The sequence below is a fragment of the Aptenodytes patagonicus genome, chromosome 15 (assembly GCF_965638725.1).
Source record: "Aptenodytes patagonicus chromosome 15, bAptPat1.pri.cur, whole genome shotgun sequence".
Classification (NCBI taxonomy): Eukaryota; Metazoa; Chordata; class Aves; order Sphenisciformes; family Spheniscidae; genus Aptenodytes; species Aptenodytes patagonicus.
The window spans coordinates 12,643,027-12,667,483 of NC_134963.1; the positions used below are offsets into that span (position 1 = coordinate 12,643,027).

Genomic DNA, 24,457 nt, shown 5'->3' on the forward strand with positions numbered 1-24,457 from the left:
GTCTCTTAAAATGGTGGGGAAGGGAGCCACGTGTGGATGAGATGATGAGAACATCATTAGTATCAACCTAAAGATACTTATAATCACTTTTTTCTTTTACAGGTCTATTAACTGCAACAGTAGCTTCTCGTATTCACCGGGCAGCCCAGCCTGCCCTACTCTATTTGGTACCATTTACTTTATTGCCGCTCCTCACCATGGCCTATTTAAAGGTAAGACAGGATTATGTATTCGCAGCAAGAAGCTCTGGGGGTCAGCTGGAAGCGGGTTCAGTGTTCTTCCGCTGGGCACCAGTTCTCCTGAGGATGACATGTGCCCTTACTCCTCCTTAACAGCCCCGGCCCAGAACTAAGGTACTGCTGCTGTTGGGGTGAATCTTAATTTTGGAGGACTGAGTAACTGAGAGATGAGTTCCTGAAATAGAAGATAATTTATTTATGTACATTAAGTACCAGTAATTGTAAACTAACCAAATTCTGAAGTATTAAATGCTGTTTTAATTAAATAAGTGAATTTGTCCTCGCCCAGCTGGTCATGAAATGGTCGGCCCAAAGGTCGAACGGAGATTGGAGGGGCAGATCCTTGTTTACCTCTTTCCAGTCACCTGTTCTGAACTGAAATTTTAAAATGTAACCTTTCCTGTTACAGGGCTGTTGTTGAAACACACATCTAGCACTCTGCAGAGCCGAGCGTAAGAAATGGCAGAATTTTCCACCTGCTTAAATATCTCCTTCCCATCAGAAACCCATTTTAGGTAGATCTGCTGCCAAAATAAGACGTTCTGGCCTGACAGGGAAAGGATTTATTTTTTACTGTCTTTATTGTAATTTGCAAACCAGGTGAAGAATAGAAGGTGTCTTTGCTTTAAGACATGCTTGCAACTATATATGCATTTTAAAATCTGAATTCTAAATGGCCTTGAAAGTTTCTGAGGGCACGGTCCTTCTGCTGTTTTCCTGCCTAGGGCGATCTACGTCGCATGTGGTCTGAGCCTTTCCACTCCAAGTCCAGCAGCTCCCGTTTCCTGGAAGTATGATGGAACAGATAGAAAGTGACCTGAACTTCTGCCTTGGTCCTTTTCACTTTAACTTGTGGCTTTGTCAGCTCCGAAAGCTGGACTGGCTGGTACTTGGGAAGGTACCAATTACGGGACTTGTATGAAAGGACTTTGTATTAAGAGGAGGAAAAGAAAAAAAAGCTAAGATCCTGGAGCTCCGTGTGACTCCGTCTCTCCCTGCAGATGTGGAATTGGGGACCCTTTGTGCAACTGCAGCCACTTCCCTCTTTTCCTCACTCAGGTGGATTAGTACCAGACTATTACCTTTGTGAGAGAGGAGGAGACAGACTTGAAACTGAAAACGGCTTGAAGTCGTTCAAAAACTTGCGAACACTAAAAGAAAAAACAGTTACGCAAACTGAAGCTTCTTCAGAGAACCCCTTGTGGACTTGGGACCAGTTTCCTGCTGGACTTCGGTTTTGAAAAGAACTGAGACAGAAGGTCTTCTGTCACAATATTGGGTTTTTTTGATTTATTAAATATTTCCTGTGGTGTGAGGTTACTTATTAAATCCACAGACATTGAGTGACTTCTTGCAGTATACATATAAAAATTTGTTGTAACAAGTTACATTTCCACCCAGATGTCATGTTGCAGTGAAAAAGGGCACGATTTTTATACATATATATATACACACATATAGATATATATATGAATAAATAAAAAGGAAAACCTGCTAAGGTCATGCTATGTAGCAGACAGGGGCTTGCTGTAATTTTTAGCATGTAGAGCAGTTTACTATGGCTTTCTTGTATATGGATCTACAATGAGCTGCTGTTTTTCCCCCCCTCCTACAACTGAACCTGCAGTTTAAAAACAAGTGTAGTATTTGTACTGATTGTACTCATGGACTTTAGGGGATATTCGATTTTGATCAATGTAGCAAACTAGGGAAGAAAAAAGTTCCAACCCAACCCTGTTCGTTCGAGGGGGGAGGGGGTGGGGGTGTCTTTTTTTTCTTTTTTTTTCTTTTTTTTCTTTTCTTTTTTTACAAACAGCTCCCTTGCAGGTTTTTAGTGGTTCCTTCTTGACCCGGTGCATGTATTATAGCAGCAATTGTCTTTGTGCTTTCTGATCATAGTAATGTATCACTTGTAAATACATTTTTTCTATTTTCTATTTTTTTTGTATTTTTTGCATTTTGTTTCATTAGTGTGCTGTATTTTTTCCATGCCCCTGCCCCTTAAAGAAAAAAAAAAAGGAAAAAAGAAAAAGAAAACTGTCCTTTACTGTTGTGACTGGTTGGAGTTTGTGTGTTGACTGCTTTGTACCTGTAGCCTGTTAAAATGTGGATTTTATTATTTTTTTTTTTTAAACCAGCAGTTCCAGTTCTGTTATTTTATTGACTGAAAGGCTTCCCTGAGGTAACCAAAACTTTTGTCCTTTAAAGTACTCTGCCAAATTGGGTTTGGGGAACTCCCTGAAAGGTCATAGCTCTTGTTAGTTGGATAGATGCTGGTAACCGTTAGTTGACTTGGAAGGAAAATGGGAACGTTTAAGAACAAACCTGACGGAACGGTAACATCACTTTGGGGTACGATTTCGTTACAACAGGTAAGGAAGCTTCAGTGAAACGTCTGATCCTTTCTGCTCTGCCAGATGTTACAAGAAGAGCGTATTTAGCACGGTAGAAAACTTTTGTCTAGCCACGCGTGTGTACTGTCATTAATTACCGTCTTCCTCTGTTCTCAGGCAGGCTTGCCACTGCTCGCAGGCAGAGGGGCCGACGGCCTCTGAGCTGGCTGTAGCAGATCTCTGAGACAGGTAAAACATCTGAAGAAACAGTAAGCAGCAGCACAGCCCTTCAGGGGGGCGGGGGCGCTAAGATTTAGCAAGTGTGGGTGGGCGGGTGTGGCAGGGGGGATGTCGTGACTTCATTTTTATTAACTCTGGGCCCTCCCCCCCAGTTCATATCTTTCACTTAGTTGAAAGTGTTTCCTCTAGCATGTGCCTGCAATGCTCATCATCAGGTAACCGTCACGTTTTAATGAAGTAAATAGTTTTTAATTAAAAATCAGCTTTTACTGTTCAGGGCAGGTGTTAGGTCCCAGACTTGCAGCCACCTTGGGATAACAGAAAGGCATCAGTTTTCAGCTATACGCCTCAAGCTTAAGGTGAATAAAATATTGATGAGGATATTCAGAGAGAGAAAAAAGACACTTTTTTGTTTTGTTTTTTTTCCCCAGAGGTTCCAAGCGGTGGAATAACATCTTTAGATCCGGTTGGTACTGCTTTATCTTCCTAGCCCTTCCACCCACCTGGTAGCAATGCACCTCAGGTGCTTTCAGCTTCTCAGCAGTTCCCTCCTGCCTTTGGAATTAAAATAAAAGGCCTTTTTCTCTTTTGCAGTGGCACTTTTTAGTCCCTGCCAGGAAAGCACGCCTATGAATGATCTTCTACAGTTAAAAAGGATTCTGGAAGAAGTTCTAGGAGTGCTAATTGACAAATGCTTATGAGAATTAAGTTCGCTTTCCAGAAAAATCTTGGCCTTCCTTTTTAAGCTGTATTGCTCTCCTGCACACTGTGCGACCTTCTGACGTGTGCTGAGGTAAGAGACCGAGCTGTAGCTGCAACACTTTGTTTCTGAACCCGCAGGTAGTGCCTGCTGCACTGAGCTGACCGCCCCGCGTCCCCGGCGGAAGCTTGCACCTGCCAGGTGAGCAAAACTGGATGGAAAAGTGTTCGCTGCCCCTTCAGTGTGGAACAGCAGCTGCCACTGGCAGGAAAAGGATTTTGGTGCTTTGCAGAGGTTAACTGAAGCGTAACCGTCCTAAATACAAAGCTATTACGCTTGCAGAGGGAAAAGCATTCTAGTTTTTTTGAGTAAGTTAAAGCTGTAAAGCTTTGTCCCACAGCTCTCCTGTCTAGAACAACCTCAGCATTTGGGGGAATTAGACACAGATTCCTACCTCGCTACTCAGCTGCTGGGCCCTCTCTGCGCAGATGCACCTTTTGTCCTTGTTTCTTCAGTCTGGCTGACCACGCACCTTCTCAGCTTGAGGATGAAACTGTACAAGCTGCTTTGGGTCCTTCGGATTTCCAGAGGCCATCAAGGGCCTAGGGCTCCCTGTCCCTGTGGGGTCTGGCACGGTTGTTCATGCCTTCTTGGTTTAACATTTTGTTGAACTCCTTAATAAACTACTTGACACAAAGTCCTGTGGTGAGATCACCAAACCACCCGCCCTTTCTTCTGAAAAGTTGTCAGAAAAAAATATTTTAATAATTGTTTGAGTAACATAAGCCTTTTTGTAGGAAGGTAAAAGGACATTGGCAAAAAAGTGATAGACTGGAGTGTGTTTATAGTGAAGTTGTCAGGACACGGACCAGAGTTGTAATGTACAAACCTGTTAACAGTTCTGGAGTCGGTTTTCTGCTGCGTCTTTGGGAATAGTCAGCTTAGAAATTTTACTGGTTTGTATTTTGAAATTTCCCTAAGGTCACACTTAATCTTACAGATATTACGAGTTCAGAAATGGCCAGCCAGTGTGGGTAAAGTGTATTAGAAATGCAAGCTGGTCGTTCTGTGCCTGCACCGGCCTGTTGGGAGCAACCTGGGAAGTTGTCACATCCGTGCCCAGCCCGGCTGCGAGGCCGTACTGCGCTGCCTGCAGAGGCTCGGGAGCACACCAGGGTGGCCAGCGCTGCAGTTGCAATCGTGTGACATTCAGAAGCCTTTTGCCGAGATGAACGTTTCCTGTCTTGAGCGTGGAAGTACGTACGTTCTGCGAGAGAAGGGGAAGGAGTCATTGAGGCAATTAGGAAACATATACCGACGGTTGGGTGGCTTCCCCAGCTCAGTACTGACCTCCTTGGAGGGGGAAGTGGAGGGAAGGCTCCCAAGTATTTTTCTTTTTATACAAGTAGTGAGTGAGTGGAATTTGAAATTAATTTTTAGCTAAACAGTAGTAAACTGCATTTTTCATTCAAGGTACAGCACTGTCACATTTTTTTATCTAGTCTGTTTCTTCTTCCTGTTATACATACTTCTGCTTTTTTACTTCAGGATGTCTTTCAAATTTGGCATTTTTCATGCTTTCCAAGATCCCCAACATAACCTGCATGGGTGGCTGTTGCCAGGTCTGTGTGTATAATGAGGACTCTCAACTTAGGCAAAACAAAATTTTAATTTAAAATCAAAATAATTTGTCCTATTTTTCTTGTAGACAACACTGTCAGAAAAGACTAGTAGAGGAGACTATTCTGATGTGGAAGCAATACTACAGCAATTTCAGCTGAGCCCTGTAAAACACTTTATATGCTGCTTAAACTTGGAAGGCTGAGATGGCGCTTCGGTTTTTTTTTTTCAAAATTGTGTGAAATTGAGAGGTGAGCCCTGTCCATCTGTGCTCTGAGGAAGGTAGATGCTTCAGAGGGGGATCCAGAGTCCAGGCACCTCCTCATTCTTGGTGGGCAACGGGCCAAGAAGGATGTGGCTTCCTGCGTGGGCTCTGCAGGAAGAGTTAAGTATTTCTCACCTGTGTGTATTTGTGACAGCCCAGAACAGCTTGTCTCTTCCTTTAGTCTGTTGGGAACTCACATGAAGAGACTATGAGCTTCATACATGATATAAAATATATCAAATCTAAGGTGGGGGGGGAAGTAACTCCTCATTACTGTAACTGTGTTTCCTAAGAAAGGATTCTAGTTAGGGCTCCCAGTAGTCTGCCTCTTAACCAGTTTCACGTACACTTACGAGCATTGTGGGGCAAAAAACACAATGTCCTTGAAAAGTGCAGCTGTGGCTCATCTCCTTCCCCACCTCTTTCTAATTTATGTAGGACCTGATTTTCCCATCTCAGTGCCCCAACTTGGCAATGTTGGCTGAGTTTGTAAACTAAAAACTTTTGGCTTCTCCTGTAAATAGACCCTTTTCTCAAAGGAAGGCCTGGCCCTACCCACCCCTAGCCAGGTTAGTGCTGTCTGGGGGTGGCTCTCGGTAAGAGCTCCCTATTTAACGCTGCAAAACTTGTTTGTGTTCTGCGCTTTCAGCAGTTCTCTTCTGTAACAGCCCTGAGGAGCAGATGCACATTTGTTACAGCCAAAATTCTCTCAGCCAGCAGCAGCGAGGAGTAAGCTCCTAGTATCTTGCTCTGAGAAAAGCCAGCTCGTTGCTCTTGGCGCTCTGGGGCAGGCTTTGTGCATAACCGTGCCCTTTACCCCAAAGCACTGCTCACAGCAGTGCTGTGTGACACATCCCTCTCCGGACCTGTGGCAGCAAGGAAGGTATTGGAAAGCCTTTGTTTGAGAGACTTTGCACCCTTAAAGCATGTTTTTAGGTAATAGCAAAAGGGAACTCTTAACAGAGTATCTTAAGCTGTTCCTAGGCTCAGGAACCTGACGGGTATGCTGTATGTAGATGGGTGATTTTTTGACCAGCTCCACCCTTTCTGCAATTTGATGATGTGCAGTGTAATCTGACACAGACTATGGCAGAGGGGCAGCGCTCAGCAAGTTAGCATCAAGTATGCAGTTGTGAGCCAGGTCAGCTGTTGTACTGATGTCAGAGCTAGCAAGAAGCTTGTTAATGAGGCACACAGTGCATGATCCAGGCGTTCCCAAAAGCAGGCTCTGGTCACAGGCGCAGCAGCAGGGCTTCCCCAAGAACAGTCAATTACTTGATGCTGCCCCCCCCCGTATTCTCTGCAGAAGGTCCACATGGGATTTGGTACATCTAGTTTGTAGGTTCTTCAGGTGTGTTCTCTGTCAGCTGAGGTGTTCATCGCTATTCTCCCCCTTAGGTCAGCCATGGTGCCTGTACAGGGGCAATTTCACTCTGCTCTGGAGACGAGAAGCTGCAGTCATTTAGAGTTGGTAAATGAAGGAGGCGTGATGTTGAAGAGGAGCAGTCTGAAAGCGCTGACGGTATGGTAAAGCCTATCTAAGAGAAGCAGCTAGGTGAAGAGAGGGGAAACAGTGCAGCAGGCATGGCCTAAGTGTGACTGACTGCGCTGGGTCACTGGGGATTCAGCTGGACTTCAGCACACGAGGTCAGTGAAGACGAGCACCGAACAGTAATTGCATTCCCAAAGTCCTCAGTTTCTTGCAGGGAGCAGCCCTACAGCTCCTGCTCTAGCTGAGTGGCTGCAAAAAGTAAGTGTAAAACAGTACCACTTTCTCCTACACAATCATAGATGGGAGCCTTCAGCAATCATCAAAGTGGCGATACGGGCTGAAATCAAGCTAGAAAAGTGTCTCTCACTCCTAGAAGCCCTCCGTAATTTACAACATATTCACAGTCATTAGAATGGTTTTCCAGTGGAAGTACTCCTGTTGAATTCACTGCCTGGCTCTGTTTCTGTTAATCCTTAAGTTTGTGAGAGCAGCAAGAAGAAATTCAAGACTTTGTCCCAACATGCCGTTGCCCTCTAGCGACCTGCAAAGGCATTACTTATATTGCTGGGACCTCTGCACTAGCGAACACCCACTGCACTGCAAAGTGGTGTCTAACTAACTCGTGCATGCAGTAGCCATAAACCTATGCTCCTCTCTCTTGCGACTGGAAGAAAATATTCTAAATAAATTCACATTTGCATTAAAAAAAAAAGAAAGTGGGGACTGGTGGTCCTTTAAAAATCAGGTTTTATTTGTCTTCTCTGCTCTCTTATGTGTAATAGAATCCTCCTGTTTTTCTCTCCACACAAATCTAAATAAATAAATGGCACCACAGGAAAATAACCATCTACCTCTAGGGTACTCGTCGTTTGGACAAGGGATCAGCCCATACCAGCTGTAGTCTTAATCCTCTCCATCTTTTCCTGAGTTTAGTGCTTTTCTTTTGGCTGTTGAATCTTCTGAAAGTTAATTTCTTGCCAAAGATAACTGATTGAGGATATGTGCTATGGCTAAAGCTTCCTGGTAAGATCTGCTATGTCATCTGTTCATTTCCTTGTTGTTGCCCAAAAAAATGTAGAGATTAAAGGCTGTTACTGTCACTTCGTGCACTTTCTTTCCTGTTGGGTAGTTGTTGGTACAGTAAAAGCAGCTGTGGGAGCAGAGGTTTTTTGGTGTTTTTTTGTTTTTTTTTTTAAAACAGTCTCAGGCATTGCAGCTTTTCTGTCCTTTGCTTTTACACCTGCATCTGTAAGTGGCTGAGTGGGCAGGCTGCTGGGCTCTGCTGGACAAGATCGAGGGGTTTTTTTTTTTTCTGACCTTTGTTTTTACATCTACATAGACAGCAACCACACGCTGTCCGAAGAGCCCTTTGTGTGTAGGTAGTACCTGTGTCCTCCCGTATGGCTCCTTTCCTGCTGAAAGTGGGGAAAAGTGTACTGCTGCAAGGATTACCTCGGCACAGCCAGTATCCCATTAGGAGCTCACACATAGCTGCATCCCACACCTAAAATTCATCAAACCCTGATCAGAAGAGGCAATGTAACCTGCAGCCTGGAACAGGGCCCAGGGGTCACGTCTCAGTGCCTCTAACTTTGGCACTGGTTATCAAGTACCACGTAGTGACAAATCCTTGCACACCAGGCAGTGGCTGGGAAGCACGCAGGGAGAGCTGCTGACTTTACTGAACAGCAAAGTCATTTTGCCACTACCAAACCAAAACAACGCTCTGGTTTAGGAAAAGCCCTACGCTCCCCTACAAGGACAGGTTGCCTCCTCCCTCCTGCACTCACAGCCATCACTTACAAACCTAGATACGGCCTTCCGTGCACCATACTTTGTCCAAAGAAGCAGCAGCACATTTTAACAAGAGAGTCAGTTACTCATTGGTGAGGAAAACTTCCATCATTAGCCTTGTTCAAGAGGGCCAAGACTTGATCACTGTTATGCACCGTTACGAGGCGCTTTGGGGAAGTGTCTTGCTCTAGTCAGCTTCTTCAGCTGCGGTAGGCCTTCAGCAATTGACCTGCTATCACCAGTCTTTGGATCTCACTGGTCCCCTCATAGATCTCGGTGATACGAGCGTCACGGTAATGGCGTTCTGCTGGCATCTCTGTCACATAGCCCATCCCACCTAAGATCTGGATGGCCTGAAACAAAGGTAGCAGGTTAGAAAGGCAGCAGGGTCAAGGAATTCATTTTCTACAGAACACAGCCACCTTAAAAGAAGCTAAGCCCACTGCAAGCATAACTGGGGGGGGGGGGAGACAGACAGACACATGGGGATGACTGACTGCAGCCTATTTCCAATCAGAGGAATAAACAGGATTTGAGCCAGGTAAGAGCAATACTGATGTCCCAGACAGAGAATGAACAGCTTCAGAGGTAGTTGTTAGTGATCCATGTTCAGCTAAGACACGTTTATTAAGGACAGGGTAAAATAAATGCAGACTCCAGAGGTCCTGCTCCATTTGCTCACCATGTTGCAAGCTTACTACTAGTCCTGACTGGTGCACCCACATCGCTGATCCTGCTCAAAACTTTGACACTGCCCAGGACAGCAGCAGGCACAAGAACACTGTAATAATACAGCTGCCACAGGCCAGCATAAATCCCTGCGCACACACACCCCGCCCCAAAATCCAGGAAGGTGGCTGTGCTAATCAGCTTCAGCCATATGGGTTTGTTTAAAAAAATAAATTAATAAAATCCATCCCACCTTCCCCACGCACTTGTTGTGTGACAACACAATCTCCCTTTCAGCATGCAGTATATCAGAGGTGTCAATTGAAGTAATTACCTGATGAGCAATGGCTGTTGCAGCTTCTGATGCAGCCAACTTGGCCATCGCTGCTTCCTTTGGGGAAGGAAAACATCACTGAGGGTGCTGCTATCACAAAAAGGAACACCTCACTTGCACGAGGAGCTTGAATGCTCACAGACCAGCTGTGCAGAGACAGGACTGATCACTGGTGCCAGCTATCAGTGGCCACCCCCCTCCCCTCAGCTAAAACCAGGACTCAGCTGAGCAGGCTGTCTGAGGTTAGACAGCAAAGTCCAATATCTGCCGGTGGGTTAAACACTGACAGCGCTGGCTGGGCAAGAGCTGAACGCAGCGATGCTGTACATAGCACGGTTTTCTCGCCTTGAGCCTGTGCCCAGCGCTGTCGCTGCTAGACAAATGCAAGGTTGGAAATACCTTTGTGAAGGGCTTCCCATTGTCTTTCAGCATAGCAGCTCTCCAGGTCAGCAAGCGCGCGCCCTCCAAGGCCACAGCCATATCTGCTAGCTTAAACTGCAATGACAAACACTGCCTTTGTTCCAGGTGGCAGCCTGTGCTCGCACAAGAACATACAGCGGAAGTCTCCCACCTCTGAGGCCAGTATTGCTAGAAAAGGATCGCCTCCATCCCAACAATCAGTTTTAACGGTGTTTGAAAACAGAAATTATTACCTTGTTTATCTCAGACAGTGCAAAGCGTGCCTGAAGCCACGCCCGAGAGCCCACATGAACCTTCCACCAGCACCAGCAATGTCTGGAACTGCCCCGTCCGCGTAGCTCGTACCTGCACTGCCTGTAGCTTTGTGATGGGCGCCCCGAAGGCCATTCTCTTTTCAGCATAATCCACAGCACAGTCCAGAGCTGCCTGTGCTATTCCAAGAGCCTGTGAGGCGATACCAATCCTTCCTGCATCCAGAGTTTGCTGTGAAAGACACAAAATAGTGTGTTGAGTCAAGCCATGCTTCATCAAAAAATAGTACACTCGCATTTCTGCTCTTGCTGGGAAGCTGCTGTAGCCTTAGTATCCTCTGGTCAGACCTCTTTGATTCAGAATATTCCCAGTTATGCAGGAAGAGAGAGCTATAAAACATACTGGGCACTGCAGAGAGAAGCCAGAGGTACAAGAAGGAAAGCAGAAAGGAGAGGTATTGCTTCTTAATAGCTGGGGAAAAAAAAGGAGGGGGGTGCAAAATAAGGGAAACAGCACAATGAGGAGCATCTGCTCTGGAAGGGGCTGAAAAGAACCCTTCAGCTAGACCTCTGGCTCACTGTGCAGCTGATTTTAGTTTAACTGGAAAAAAAAAAAATTGAAATCTGGACAGTTTTCCTCTTTGCCCTCATCATTAGTACACACTGAAGCAAGCATTTTTCAAAATGACTAGTGAATTGAGTCAATAACCTGACTTACCTCAAACACCTGCCCATTAGGCTTTTAACTGCTTCCCTGCCTCACTATGCACAGGAAGCATTTACAGCACAGTGAGAAAAGGCTTCACCTTCTCAGTCCTGGGCTGAGCGTCTTAAAAAAGTGGCTGGTGACCGATGCGTTCTTTTAGTTGTGGACATAATGGAAGGGGCTGGTCTCCAGGGAGCTCAGCCTTTTTCAAAAAATCAGGCCAACAAATGGTGTTTTGCCCCTGCAGAGCGAGCAATGAACACTTCCAAGGGAGTGCATCACTGCAGGGAACGCACTGTTCCGCAGCTGCCTGGCTCCTCCTCAGAAGTCACACACGTGCCGTAACTCAGATATCATCCACCTTTAGACACTATCCAGAGGTTGTCCTGTGCCTCCAGGACAGCTTTCCTCTGCCAAAGTATTTAGGGAAAATGCTGTGTTTTCCCTTTATCTACGGGTACAAACTGGAGGAATAGAGGGTTGGGAGAGGAGAAAAATTAAAATACACCAACCCTGCTCACACAGTGCCTCAGCAGCATTGGCATTCCTTCATCTGAGAACCGCCATGTTGGGTCTATAATAAAAGTGCTCTCAAGGACCTATGGTAAATCAATGATTCATCAAGCTCTATGAATGATTTCTCCCGCGTTGGCAAGAGGGGTCAACTGCTTAATGTTACACAGAACAGCTTATGCTAGCGGTTCTCACCAAAGTGATCCTAAGTCTGAAAATAGTTTTGAAAATGGTAAGCTTGGGAACTATGGCTCTACACAACCACAGCTGCACCCCGATCCATCTCTTACCATGGCGATTTTGAAGCCCATTCCCAGCTGCCCCAGTAGGTTGGCCTTGGGTATCCGACAGTCCTCAAATATCAGGTTGGCAGTGGAAGAGGCTCGGATTCCCAGCTTGTCTTCTTTCTTCCCCAGTGACAGCCCAGCAGTTGGCATGGGAACCAGGAATGCGCTAATGCCCTGCAACAAGACCCAAACTCTTAGGAATGGTGCCAACTTCCCACTTACCTGGGTGTCAACAGGCTTCCTCCAAACATTTTTCACAGGAGCCACATGTCTGGGTAACTGGGAGAAGGGAGGGGAGAGCTGAGACAGAAAAAAGCCAGCGCACATCAGCCGCTCTTCTGCTCGATGCCTGCATGGCTCTAAGTACTGAGTCCCCAGAGCCTTTTCAAAGCACTTCTCCTGCACAACTCCTTTGCTCCCGGCCCTTTTTCCTGACTGACACACTGAACACACCTTGTGCTTCAGGGATTTATCCGTAGTAGCAAACACCACGGTGGCCGAGGCGTCCCAGGCGTTGGTGATCCAGGCCTTGGTGCCATTCAGAACCCACTTGTCACCATCCAGGCGTGCCACTGTGGATGCCGCACCTGCGTCACTGCCGTTTCCTGAGCAAGGCACCAGCAAACAAAACTCAGGCAATCAGTGGCAGCCGGGGGCACAAACCCACCCCCTGCCCGCACACCCACTGTCAGCTCATGGCACCTCTCGTAACTGCTGCAGTATCAGCACTGTCCCTCCCAGAGGACCCAAACAAGAAGGGGAAAGGCCCACGTGTCTAAGATGCGTCCATCTCCAGAGCTCTGCTCACATATAGGGGATGAAAATTTTCAGTGTGGACCACGGGGCTGGCAGTTAGTATCTTGAGCACTGAGACTTCATTTACACAGAATTGCTATAAACCACCTTTCTACAAACTGTTAGAATTTCACAGACCTAAAGTCCATCCTGAACCTGACTAAGGAAAGAAGCTACCCTACGTTCTTTGCAACAGGAACGGTAACAGTCACATCACCTGGTTCACTAAGGGCAAAACAGCCGATTTTCTCTCCGCCAGTGAAGGGAGCAATCCACTTGTGCTTCTGTTCTTCAGAGCCAAACTTGAGTATTGGCCCTAAATACAGAGACTTTAAGAATTGAGAGTTGAGTTAGTGCCTCTTGAAGGTACAAGCCATCCAGTAACTCCCTAATGTCCCTAATGCTCTCCAACACACCAGAACCCACCACAGGAACAGATCCCATTTCTCCCATACGCTCCTCTCCAATAACCCCGATGCCAGACTCGGTTCCACGCCTGTCTGTCACACACAACCTGAGACACTTACATTATTGACGCTGAGAATGACGCCCGTGGATGCACAGCCCCTGCTGATCTCCTCCACAGCAATGGAATAGGCCAGGTAGTCGAGGCCTGCTCCTTTGTACTCCTCTGGCACATCCATAGCCAGCAGCCCTAAGCCACCCATCTTCTTCACCTGCACGTAGGGAACGGAGAAGTAAGATCCTCTGCACCACCAGTGTCCCAGCAAATACACACAGACACATGGAGATAAAGACAGGTCATAGCAGGGCTACACACAGAGGAAAAGATGCGCACAACTCCTGGTGAAATGGGAATCTGACTGTACTAACATCGTAAGTGTCCCAGGTCCCGATGACTGCAACAAGAGCTGTACGCAGTCACTGCTGCCTAAGATGAGCCTCTTAATTATTTAAAGAGCTCTCTTCAGTACCGGGAAGGAGGGAGCCTTTTGAAGGTGAAATAGGGAGATACAACCCCACCAGCATTTCCTTAGCCTCCCACCAAAGCTTTTCCCCTTCCGTGTCTGCTGTCAGTAGGAAGCTCTCAATGGGAAATCTAGCTGATAAAAATCATTAGAACTTTACCTTTGAGTCTGCTGAGCTTCAGCCTAGGACTGCACAAGGAAAGAATTTTACAGAATGAATGACCCACAGAACAGTTTGCAAGAAGGTGATTTTTTCATTCCCATTAAAGCCAGGTCTCGCTTCCCAGAGAATTTAGTTGTTGGTTACATTCCAAATTATTCCACCCCAAGTTCCTCAGCTGGACCCCTGGCTTCTTAACTGTAAGTTCTTCAAAGCACCGACTGTCTCACTCTAGGTCTCTTGTTAATGTTTGGCAACATACAAGAGAAAAAACAAGCTTTCCTCTGTTTTTATATTTAAGATGTCAAGCTTTTGGTGTTGCAGAAATAAGCGTATTACCAGCCTCTGCTTGCTTTAATAGGACCCAGGAGAAATTTTTAAACAAATACTTTCCCTTCTGTATGGGCACCCAAACACTAGTCCTTCATATCAAATCCAGAGGATGAACAAAAGACAGCAACTAGTTCTATGTGTGTTGCTTTATCTTAATAAACAGTTTGCATTTTGAATTTTCCCCTACACATTCAAGCGAAAGGACTCAAAATGTCAGGTAAGAACAGTGAAGTAAAGAGGAAAGTATTTTCTTCCTTAGAGTGAGTGTGACTTTCCTGGCTATCTTCCTTACTCCTTCTTCCCTACTCCTTAGTAGAAAGAGGGGTGTATGACAAAACTCGCATGCCTCTGACTGTGCTTGCTTGGAGCCTTCTGGCTAACATAACAGTACATATTTTTCTGGAGCTTAGTATTTCATTGCAACAAAACAGGTGAGTTAGTCTGCTCGACACGGCACAGAATGTACTGCTGTGTCTGTACTGCTTTCCACAAGAGAAGTCACAGGTTTGACTGGAATCTCAATTTCTTCACAGCCCTAGAGGATGACCAACATGCATCTCCTATCTCCTGATGACTTCTTTTCACCATCCGAAATGCACTCAGGTCATCTATGCTTCCTCACTATAAACCATTTTTATGGTTATGTGCAGTCTATAAAAATATTTCATTGATTTTATAAGTCAGTTGTATTACAGCCCACAGGAAAGTCAGTAAGAGAACCGAAAATTCAATGGTACTAAAGCCAAATACAGAGAAACACAAGTAAAGGTAAAGAGCTCCAAATGTCCTGTGGGCATTACAACCTCCACGCTCAAAGAACTCGCCCACAAGCTGGTCTAAACTTCAATTTTCTGCTAAGCCAGAGCTTAATGTACATTTTGCTTCAGGCCCAGGTGGTCCTGCTGCAGCAGCAGAGGAAAATCAGGAGATCAGGGCACCTAGATTTCCTTGTTTTGCTGTCAGGATATGATGCGTTGCGTAAGCATTTGTCCTGTACCTTTGAAAGCAATGCATTTTCCCTCCCTGGAGGAAACTCTGAGGTTTAAGTAATTGGGCTGGCACTTAAAGCAAGGATTATGGTTTACCGTTGGACTTGATGATCTTAAGAGTCTTTTCCAACCTAAGTGATTCTATGATTCTAAGTCAGGCTCTGAACGAGCCAGGCTGCCTCTCTCGTGCCCAGCTCCCGGCGGGAGCAGCACACACCTGCTCGGCCGGGAAGCGGTGCTCCTTATCCAGCTGAGCTGCGAGAGGCATCAGCTCCTTTTCTGCGAAGTCCCGGCACGTCTGACGCAGCATCTGGTGGGTTTCTGGCAGCTCCGCTGTCTGGTACACCATGTGCAGTCGGCGGAGGCACCTAAAGGCCAGCGCTGAAAGGAAGGAAAGGAATTAAGCGCCGTTGTTTCCCTTCACGCCCGGGGAAGGGGGTTGAAACCGGCCCAGGAGGACCCGGCCTCAGGCGGGACTCATACAGCGCGGCTGGGAGCCTCCCCGGAAGGACACTTTTCCCACGGCACGGGGGCCGCGGGATCCGGGACCGCAGCCGGGGCACAGCGGGCCGGGGGCTCAGCTGAAGGGCGGCGCCGCCCCGCCGCGGCAGAAGGGACCCGCCTCAGGCCCTGAAGGGCACCGGGGCGCCGGCTCCCGCGCAGGCCGCGGCCCCTTCCCACCCCCCTCGCGTGCCCCGCAGCCCCCCGAGCAGCCGCGGCGAAGCGAGGCCGAGCCCGGCGCCCTCACCCCTGGGCGCCCCGCCGCCGCGGGCCAGGAAGGCCGCCGCCATGCCCGCCTCCCGTCGCCTCAGGGCAGCGCGAGGAGCGGAGAAACGGCGCACGCGCGAGCCCCCAGGGCGGCGCCCCCTCGCGGCCCAGCGCCTCCGGCCCCGCCCCCGCAGCCCTCCCTCCGGCCCCGCCCCCCGCCCCGCCCCCCAGACTAGGCACCACCGCCTGTGCGAAAATGGGAGTTCTCTTTATTAGTATTGCTGGTGACAAAAAAACCGTTTATACAAATACATCGTCACCCGGGCACCGCGCCGCGGAGGGCAGGGGGGGGCCGCCGGCACCGTGCTGGGGCCCGGGGAGGGAGCCGGCAACCCCAGCACCCCGGGACCGAAGGGGCACGACCAGCACGGCTGCCACGGCCCCGACGCCACCGCCTGCTCCCAGGAAGGGCCACGGGAGGAGCGCCCGAAGGGGACAGCACGGAGGAGGTCGACGCGCCAGCAGCCCAAAGGCCACACTGTGAGAGATACAAATACACGTTCTGTAACAGCACTGAGATCCAGGCAGACGGAGATGGCGTTTGCTGGTGTTCGTTTTATCCTTTGCTGCAGAGGAAGAGGCGATGACTCCGCCAGGCAGCCGTCCCTTAGCCTTGTCCTCATCATAAAGCTACAGGGAGATCGCAGCGTTCAAGTCCGAGGATTACACCCGATACTGGGCCACGCTCCAGGGTAGCACAAGGCTCGGTAGCTTGATGTGACAGGACAGCAGGGCAGAAGGCAAACACTGGGAAACAGCCGAAGAGGATGTAATGGAACACAGAGCTGAGAAGTAGAGTTGCCACGTTTGGACCTTACTGCTTCACCATCACCACCTTCTTCATTCATTTCTGCCTTCTAAACACTTGTTTTAATCTTCCTGAACCCTCGGATAAGCGGAATAAACATCCTCAAGCACCAGAGAGGAGGCTGCTGCTGCTTCTCTGCAGCAAGAGACATTGAAAATCCTAAGGAAAACACACAAAGGAAGACACTTCCTACCAAAAAAGGAGGACAGAGGCAGCAGTACCCAGTCCATACGACAAGAGATGACCTTCCTTCACAAGGTGCGATATGTATTCCTCAGTCAATCATGAAAATAGCTGTCCAGGAAGCTTGCTTGCATGGATCCAAAGCACTCGCCTCAAAAATGTGAAAAAGAGGTTCTGGTCCTAAGAGGACAAATACTGGAAACATTTAACATGAGTTTGTGGGTTTGGTCCCTTTTTTTGTTATAGCAGAACACAGTATGATCCCAGCTCTTTTCTCTTTTCTCTTTCCAACTCAGCACGCGACCTGAGAGAAGCTGTCTGCACAGATACCTTTTCCCTTGCTCAAACCTTAACTGACACTGAAAGCATCTCCCTTGCGTTCAGCACCTGGCTAGGACAGACCATCCACCTGACAAGGATGAGATCCCACTGGAATATCCTCCTAGCTCAACTGGCATGAGTAGTTTTGACCCATCATTAAAGCATCAGAGCACACAATCCAGAAGGAAGATGCTCTGTTAAACCATGTTTACCAAAGACATCATCCCTGCCGCAAAGAGAAGACACTTCATAGAAAGCATCTAAGAGAAAAGGAACCTTAGCGAAGCGGCCGAAGTGGGGACAGGAGTTTGGAAATCCCTGACTTTCTGGACTACAATCAACTTTTTCAGTGCTGGGTTGCCCTCTTGTAGGGACTTTTTTTCTGCAGCATGCTTTTTGGGCGAAGACCTTCTAATTTGGCAAAGCAAGCAAATTCACCTAGAAACTGAGGGGTGCTAGTGCTGCCTGCAAGTCTTCCGATTTTCCTCCAGTTTTCCTTTTTTTATGGCTGAATAGCTGGTACATTCACCAATGGGAAAGCAACTGCTTCAATGCTTTTTTCCTCATCACCACTGGCAGAGGTAATGACTAAAGACAGGAATCCACTTTCCTATAAGCATCAAATGCCTCATTTACATTGGGCAGAGTGCTCTCTCCTGCTCTTAGTTGCATTCTGCAAAGCAGCGGCTAGATGGCACCCACACCCCTACAAATACCCCGGCCGTGCAGAGCTGCACGCTGACTACTACAAACAGCTCTCAGAGTAATTTCTGCTGCTCTCTGGCAAGTCTATCTTCCTTTTAAGAACCTTTACGCAGTGACATAGAAAACAGATGGGGATCATCACACTCATAAAAAAAGCAAGAGGTTCCTTTGTACGGAAAATGAGATAAAAGTAACATTTAAAGGCACCTGGATTTATACTACATACAAATTCAGCTCAATATGCTAAAATTTCCCAGGGAATAACTAGCAGGCTCTTCAGACACTATCCTGAGCATCTCAGAACACTTCAGGATGAAAAACACACTTCCAGGCAGTTCTGCCTTGTCACAAGTAACTACCTGTTCTCCATCAAAACAAATGTTTCCCACCTCACCAGCACGGCACGAGGCCTTCTGAAGACAATCACTGCAAGAGGCATCTCCAGCTCCACCTTACAAGCAGCTTTAACTAATTCTGAAATAACTAAACAAGATTGCCTAAGCGCCTTTGGAGATGCTGGAGGGGATCGACGGTAGCAGAATTGTTCTTCATCTTTCAGCCACGCAGACCTTGCCCCTCCGCATTCCCAAGACATTTGTTGAGGTTGCTCATGACTCATGCTCCACCCAGAACAGGTCATTTGTTGTGGTTAATCATAATTAAGTATCTTCCCAAGAGCTGGAGATTCTTTCATGGCTGCCACCCCACATACTTTCACTGGTTACCCTGATGCCAGCTGATCTTCTACGCCAAAGTTAACATCATTAATCTGCGAGGTAAAGGCAGTGGTTTCCTATTGCTTTCTACGCATTAACAGGCTCCGGGCTGTGATGCCCACCCCACTTAATCCTGCTAAAACATAAACTACGCTGAATCTTTCTCAACACAACAGGTAACCAACTGTATCCACCAAGGAGTTAGATTTCAACCGTCTCAAGGAACAAGTGGAACTAATACTACCAAACATCTCTAGTCTAGATGCAACCTAACTCCCACGTACAAGAGACACGACTGACCAGCCCAGCTGGGGACAGGAAAAATGCCAGTCTTGAGAGCCAGCAAAATAGGCAGAAAAGGGCTTTGTTAGTTGAGATTTTGCATGGCAGGAGCTGGGCTCCAGCATGGCTGCCGGGAAGACATGGGTCTCCTCTTCCCACTGCATGATGCTATTTCCTATCGCCAGATCCCAAACGCAGCTGTGAAATACACCCTCTGGTCTGGCAGTAACTAACTCAGCAGAACTTCCTAAGCCATAAATAAGCAGCTAAGTAGGCAAAGCAGTGATGGGAACTCAAACAATTAGAAAGAGAATCATATAAATTCTCACTTTGTAAGACTCCCACTCCATAAGACTGAGCGATCTGACCCAGGAAGCTTTTAGCTACTAATTCCTCAACTGAAACAAAGCAAATGAGCTGGTAACACCACCGTCTCTCCTTCCAGCACCTCTGACAGATCATTCAGGTTTAAAAGTATACAGAGATTGAAGCCTAGGAAGCTCTGCTTCCTACACATTTTTCAAGTGATTTTCCACATTCTCCCTTTTTCCTCTAAGCCCCACTAGACTGACACCTCCCCTTCACCCCAGCTAGACTGACAATGTGCTGTCGATCTAAAAAGCAATACGTTCTGTAGCAGGAGCCAAAATTCCTACACAAAGGGAAGCGGGAGAAATGGTAAATACAGTGAGATTAACGTCTGGTCTAAGGCTGACCCCTGAGCTCCAAAATTCAACAATTTGCTCACAAGAGCTCAAACAGAAATGCTATCAGACTGACTCGATGACCAACCCGGATAAAGCCCCTTTTTCCCTCTCTCGTAACTCTAGTGAAAATCTCCAGCAAGATACAGATTAAACTGTTCTCAGGGGCACCTCAGGCCCCTGGAGGCAGAAGGAAGATTCCTACACTGCTTAGAAGCTGAATTAGTCTCTTATCTTTCCCACTGGAGAATATTGGGATGCACCCTAAAAAGCAATCTCAGCCACGCTACAAACTAAACCACTGTGCACTAAAGAGATGATCTATCCAACTGAAGAAGAGATCTGCTCTTCAGGCGTCACTGGCTACTTGAAGGGGGAAAATTTTCCTGCTAAGAAATAGCTTACCCAAACAATCTGACCTCTTGAAAGAGGGTAGTTACCCAACAGGTGAAACAGCAGAAGCACTAAAAGTGCAACCTACTATAAAGACTGTAACAGCAATATTTTTCTAACAGTGCCTCTGATCCATGACCTAACCAAGGTACCAGAAGGTAACCAGAAATAGAGAATGAGAGGCAGGATACGTTGAGCGTTGGATAGAGAAGTGTTGCAGGGAGATTTCCTTTACTTTCATGAGTTGTCATCTTTGCTTCATGTTTTCAGCCTCATGCAAGGAGAAAAGGTTTGGCAAGAAGCCTTGTTGCACGAGACGGCAACTCCAGTCCACTCCTGGACATCTGGAACAGTTAACGGCAGCGCAGCATCCAGTGGACACAGAATGATTACTGTCCTCCATTGTAAGCATAGTCGGCCTTGTTGTGCATAATCAACTTGTTGTCCACAAAGTAAAAGCTGTCTGAGCGGGTCTCATATGGATTTTCAACCATCAGACGGACTGTGAAAGAGAAAGCTCAATTACATTCAAAGCCTGCCACACTCCACTGGACAGCACAAAGTCAGAGTAAAAAGGACTCTGCCACTCTGCTGGATTTACCAGGCTGACGCTCTGCTCTACCCAAGTAAGAGAAGCAAACTGCTCTGCTGAGCACACTTCAAAAGCTCTAGCCTGTCCCTTCCTATTCTTCCTATTTACAGGACAAGTTCTGTCAAAAGCAAACAAAGGGGGATGGAGTAACCTCACACAAGACGACCTTAGAAACTGTCAGAGCCACCACTAGAGCAGAGCAGCAATCACGCCTGTAAGCAGAGAGGTTGCAATCCGCAAATGAAAAAGCGGAGGCACTCCCCACAAGTACACAGGCGGGGTACAAACTCTGCGCCTCCTCCCGTACCTAGGCAGCCACAGAAGGGCCCACGTGCTCCTGCTCTATCCACCCCCTGAGGTCAAACATACCCTGCGCAATGTATATTTGCAGAGATCTTGGTAGGCTCAAAAACACACCTCTCAGAGAAGAGCCAGTTCTGTTCCAAAGCAGGAGGCTCAAGTCCTAACAAGCAAGTACTGAAAACAGATGCGTGGCTACCAAGAGAACCTTTTTTCAGGGTTTTGTTATCTTCTGGGCTACACTGTTAGGCACGTCAGCCCTGTGACTCTGATCAGTTGTTGCAGCCTGTGACTTGACAACACAGGTTGTCTTAGGCTTTCATTTTCAAAGAAGGAGAATTTGCAGCACAAATCTGTAATTCAGTCAAGATTACACACAGCTTAAACCAGGAACCTGTATCTATCTATTCCTGTCCCCCCCATCCCAGTCCCAACTTCTTTCACAAGTAGAGAGGGGGAAAAAATGAGCATACGCACACGCACAAACAAAACACAACTCAGTGTGGAAAAGGAGATACTTACTAAGGTCTTCTGAGAGCTGAGGGAATTCATAAATGTGTTCACATGTGTTCCTGCTACTGGGGATGCAGAACCCAAAATCAAAGTCAAAGTTCTTCAGCAAGCGATCTCGGAAGTAATGTCTCTCAATCATTCGAAAGTTTGACACTGGCTTTTCTCCCACTGTGAATTCCACTCTGTATGCAAAAAGTAGGAAAAAACCAGCTAAGACGACATACCTCTCTTCCTATTGGGAAGAACAGAGCCTTGGACCCGAGGCTACACAAGAATCCAACAGATCATTCCAGAAAGAGAGACTTTGATATTTGTAACGTAAGATGGGTCCTCTCTAGTCTTTGACTCAGTTTTGTTATAAACTGTCAAGTGACACTTTGTAAACATCTGATTCTCCCTTCTTTCTGTGAACTTATACTCACGTTGCACCAACAGTCCGAAGACGGAGAAATGCTGGGGTGAACTGGTAACGAACAAAGCGGCCTGCACTAGCGTCCAGTTCACTGTTGTCGTCTTCATCCTCATCATCTTGCTCTAGAAAATGCACCAGCTCAGAGTTATTCTGCTAATAGCGTACACGTAAGGTAATACTGGCTAGCGGGTGTTATCAGGACAAGCTGGCTATTAGGCGCTGAACATAAAGGTGTTTAATAGTTGGTCTGAAACTCATACTGACACTAAGTAATAAGGAAAAGATCTGCTATGACAGCTGGCACAGCCTTGGTGGCTCCGGAGCTGAAACCACCCTCAACCTCACAGGATATCCCCCCTCACAAGTGCCAAAGCACATGAAAGAAACTCTGTACCATAACCAGCCAGCAAGGGAAGATTTGCAGTTGATAGTACTCCCCCATCGCACGATAATCGCTTCACATTTTTACGACAACAAGTTTCTCAGCAGAGGTAAACACAGTCCTATGCTTAAAGGAGAGGAATTTAGTCACCAGGACATATCGAAGGACCTTTCTGCTTGGTTTGCATGGGTCCTGCATTGCAACTTCTCAGCTCTCCGAGTCTCTCTAGCCTCCCTGCAATGTTAGCATGACATACCTGAAGCAGATGGCTTTGCAATTTCAAACAGCACTGTGCCAGTTTCAAGGTCCCGGATCTTAAACCTGGTGAAGTCAATGTTGTAAATGTTGTCCTCAGGTTTGCATAAATAATCTAGAAGAGAGAGAGAAAGAAAACATACAGTAGCATTTCAAAAGATCTCTGGGCAATTACCAAAGGAATTTGGTTTTTTGTTAGTCCCAGCCCGTTAAGATACGTACTGCAAGTTGTTTTGCAGAAGCTTCATGAAAGCGGGACAAAATTGAGGCTAGAAAAAACAAAGGCACGCTAGGTGCCAGGTAGCAGAGCAAGAAAGGGAAGGAATCGGGACAGAAAAGTACAGATCAGCAGCCCAGAGGAAAAACAAAAAAACCCCAAACCCCAAACCCCAAACACCCCAAACTTTCTGGAAGTTGTAACAAAGCTGAAGGCAGCAGCACACCGCGCTGCTGCAGCCAGCGCCGGCCAACGTGCACGCTCCTCAGCCGCTTCCAGCGCCAGCGCACCGGCTGGCAGCACTGATCCGGGTCGCTCAAGCTCCGACGCTCCCGCCGCCCTCTCCTCCGCCCCAGGGGCGCGGACCGGACCGGCTCCGCGACCCCGCCGGCGCAGCCCCCTCCGCCGCGGCCGAAGGGGGATTAACGGAGCAGCGCGGAGGGGGGGTGTCCGCCCGGGACCGCGGGGCGAGCCGGACCCCGGCCGAGCGCTGCCGGCCCGAGGTGCCCCCTCCCCGGGCCCGGCGCCCGCGCTCCCCGGCCCGCACTCACTCTCCGTCACCCGGCACAGCCCCAGGACGTGCTCAGGCCGGACGGTCTCCAGCGCCAGCAGCTCGGACTCGGTCCACGGCGGCCGCGGCGCCGCGTCGGCCGAGCCGCGCCGCCCCCGCAGGCGGCTGAGCGGCCCCCCGGTCCCCGGCGGCGGCTTCTTCTCCGGCCCCGCCGCCGCCGCCCTCGCCTTCGAGCCGCTCATCGCCCCGCCGCCGCCAAGATGGCCGCCGCCTCCCTCGGTAGCTATGGGAGCGAGGGGCGGGGCCGCGGCGGGTCAGAGGGCGCGGGCGCTGCCTAGCAACGCGGCGGGGGGGGCCCGAAGCTAAGCAGGGCCCGCCGCGTGCGTGGCCGGAGGGGGGGGACCCGGGAGCCGCGTCTCCGCCCGCCGCTCGCAGAGCCCCGGCACCGAGCACCCACCTCGCGGGCGTCCTCGGCCCGGGGCCGCGCACAGCGGGCGGATGGCGGTGGGGCAGGCGGGGTGGGAAAGCTGGGAGTTATCTGAGGAAAAGAAACACAAAAACCAAAGGCGCCCCAGCAGCACCCCTCCCGCCGCCCCCCGGGGCCGGCAGCGCTGGGAGCCGCCGGCCCGCGCCCCGCTCCTGCTGCAACACCCGGGAAGCCGGGAGATCAGCCCCTCGCTGCACCGCGGGGGCACCTGGGGTCTCCCGTTAATTAAATCACGGCCTGAATCCCACAGCGCAGCGGGTAATTACAGAGAGCGGGCGGCCCCCAGAGAGCCCTGGTCGTTTTAGGGAACGGTGGCAAGGGCTTTTCGGGAACCAGCCGCGAGCTGGTGCGGTGTCAGCACGGGGATGCCACGGAGCGCACACCCCACTGCTGCCCTGGCCTGGGGACACCCCAGCTGCTGTCCCCAGGGAGCTGGGACCCGGATCCGGGCAGGGACAGTGACAGGACCGTGTGCTCTGAGGAGGGTCGCCCAGGGAGCGCCTGTGTCCTGCCACGCTCTCCCCGGGTCAACCGGCCTCCCAGCTGTGCCACTGTCACCCCCACCCCTGGCCCCCCATGAGCACACATCAGAGGGACAGTGGCAGATGTCGGACGAGTCTCCTGAGCCTGGCGGGAGGGATTGGGGAGGTCCCACGGGAGCATCACACCGAGGAAAGGATGCATTTCTTCCCCAAAGAGGGGCTGCCCACCAGCCCGCAGCAGGCACTTAAGAGCTGCTAAGAGTCACCTCCAGCCCTTCAGGAAACAGGGGCAAGAACGTGAAACATCTGCATCCTCTTTTCAGACTCCCGCCAACACTCAACACGCTCAAGATGACT

General features: G+C 48.8%; 3 protein-coding genes across 5 annotated transcripts in view; 1 reads left to right on the forward strand and 2 right to left on the reverse strand.

The window, feature by feature from the left end:
* SPPL3 (signal peptide peptidase like 3) overlaps window positions 1-2,286 on the forward strand; it is a 66,628-nt gene extending 64,342 nt beyond the window's left edge. For both annotated transcript variants that reach the window (XM_076352880.1, XM_076352881.1), the window contains exons 10-11: window positions 103-212; window positions 965-2,286. In XM_076352880.1, coding sequence (XP_076208995.1) covers window positions 103-212; window positions 965-1,036 — 182 coding nt within the window. In that variant the 3' untranslated portion in view covers window positions 1,037-2,286. The remainder of the gene's footprint in view (window positions 1-102; window positions 213-964) is intronic.
* A 2,876-nt stretch (window positions 2,287-5,162) lies between these two features.
* Window positions 5,163-15,893, reverse strand: ACADS (acyl-CoA dehydrogenase short chain). Of its 2 annotated transcripts, none has more exons than XM_076353252.1 (10): window positions 15,818-15,893; window positions 15,287-15,450; window positions 13,186-13,335; window positions 12,876-12,987; window positions 12,317-12,468; window positions 11,867-12,037; window positions 10,452-10,589; window positions 10,086-10,181; window positions 9,687-9,743; window positions 5,163-9,036 (listed from the first exon to the last, which is right to left on the reverse strand). In XM_076353252.1, exons 1-10 carry the CDS (start codon window positions 15,858-15,860, stop codon window positions 8,884-8,886), a joined length of 1,236 nt encoding a protein of 411 aa, XP_076209367.1. In that variant the 5' UTR covers window positions 15,861-15,893; the 3' UTR covers window positions 5,163-8,883. The 2 variants fall into 2 exon arrangements, with proteins under 2 accessions (XP_076209367.1, XP_076209368.1); XM_076353253.1 differs by lacking the exon at window positions 15,818-15,893 and adding an exon at window positions 13,748-13,776 and having other exon boundaries at window positions 15,287-15,355.
* A 135-nt stretch (window positions 15,894-16,028) lies between these two features.
* UNC119B (unc-119 lipid binding chaperone B) lies at window positions 16,029-23,373 on the reverse strand. The gene is made up of 5 exons (XM_076352875.1): window positions 23,172-23,373; window positions 22,405-22,518; window positions 21,777-21,888; window positions 21,364-21,536; window positions 16,029-20,451 (listed from the first exon to the last, which is right to left on the reverse strand). The coding sequence occupies exons 1-5, from the start codon at window positions 23,371-23,373 to the stop codon at window positions 20,339-20,341; spliced, it is 714 nt and encodes a 237-aa protein (XP_076208990.1). The 3' UTR covers window positions 16,029-20,338.
* Between the last annotated feature and the right edge of the window lie 1,084 nt (window positions 23,374-24,457).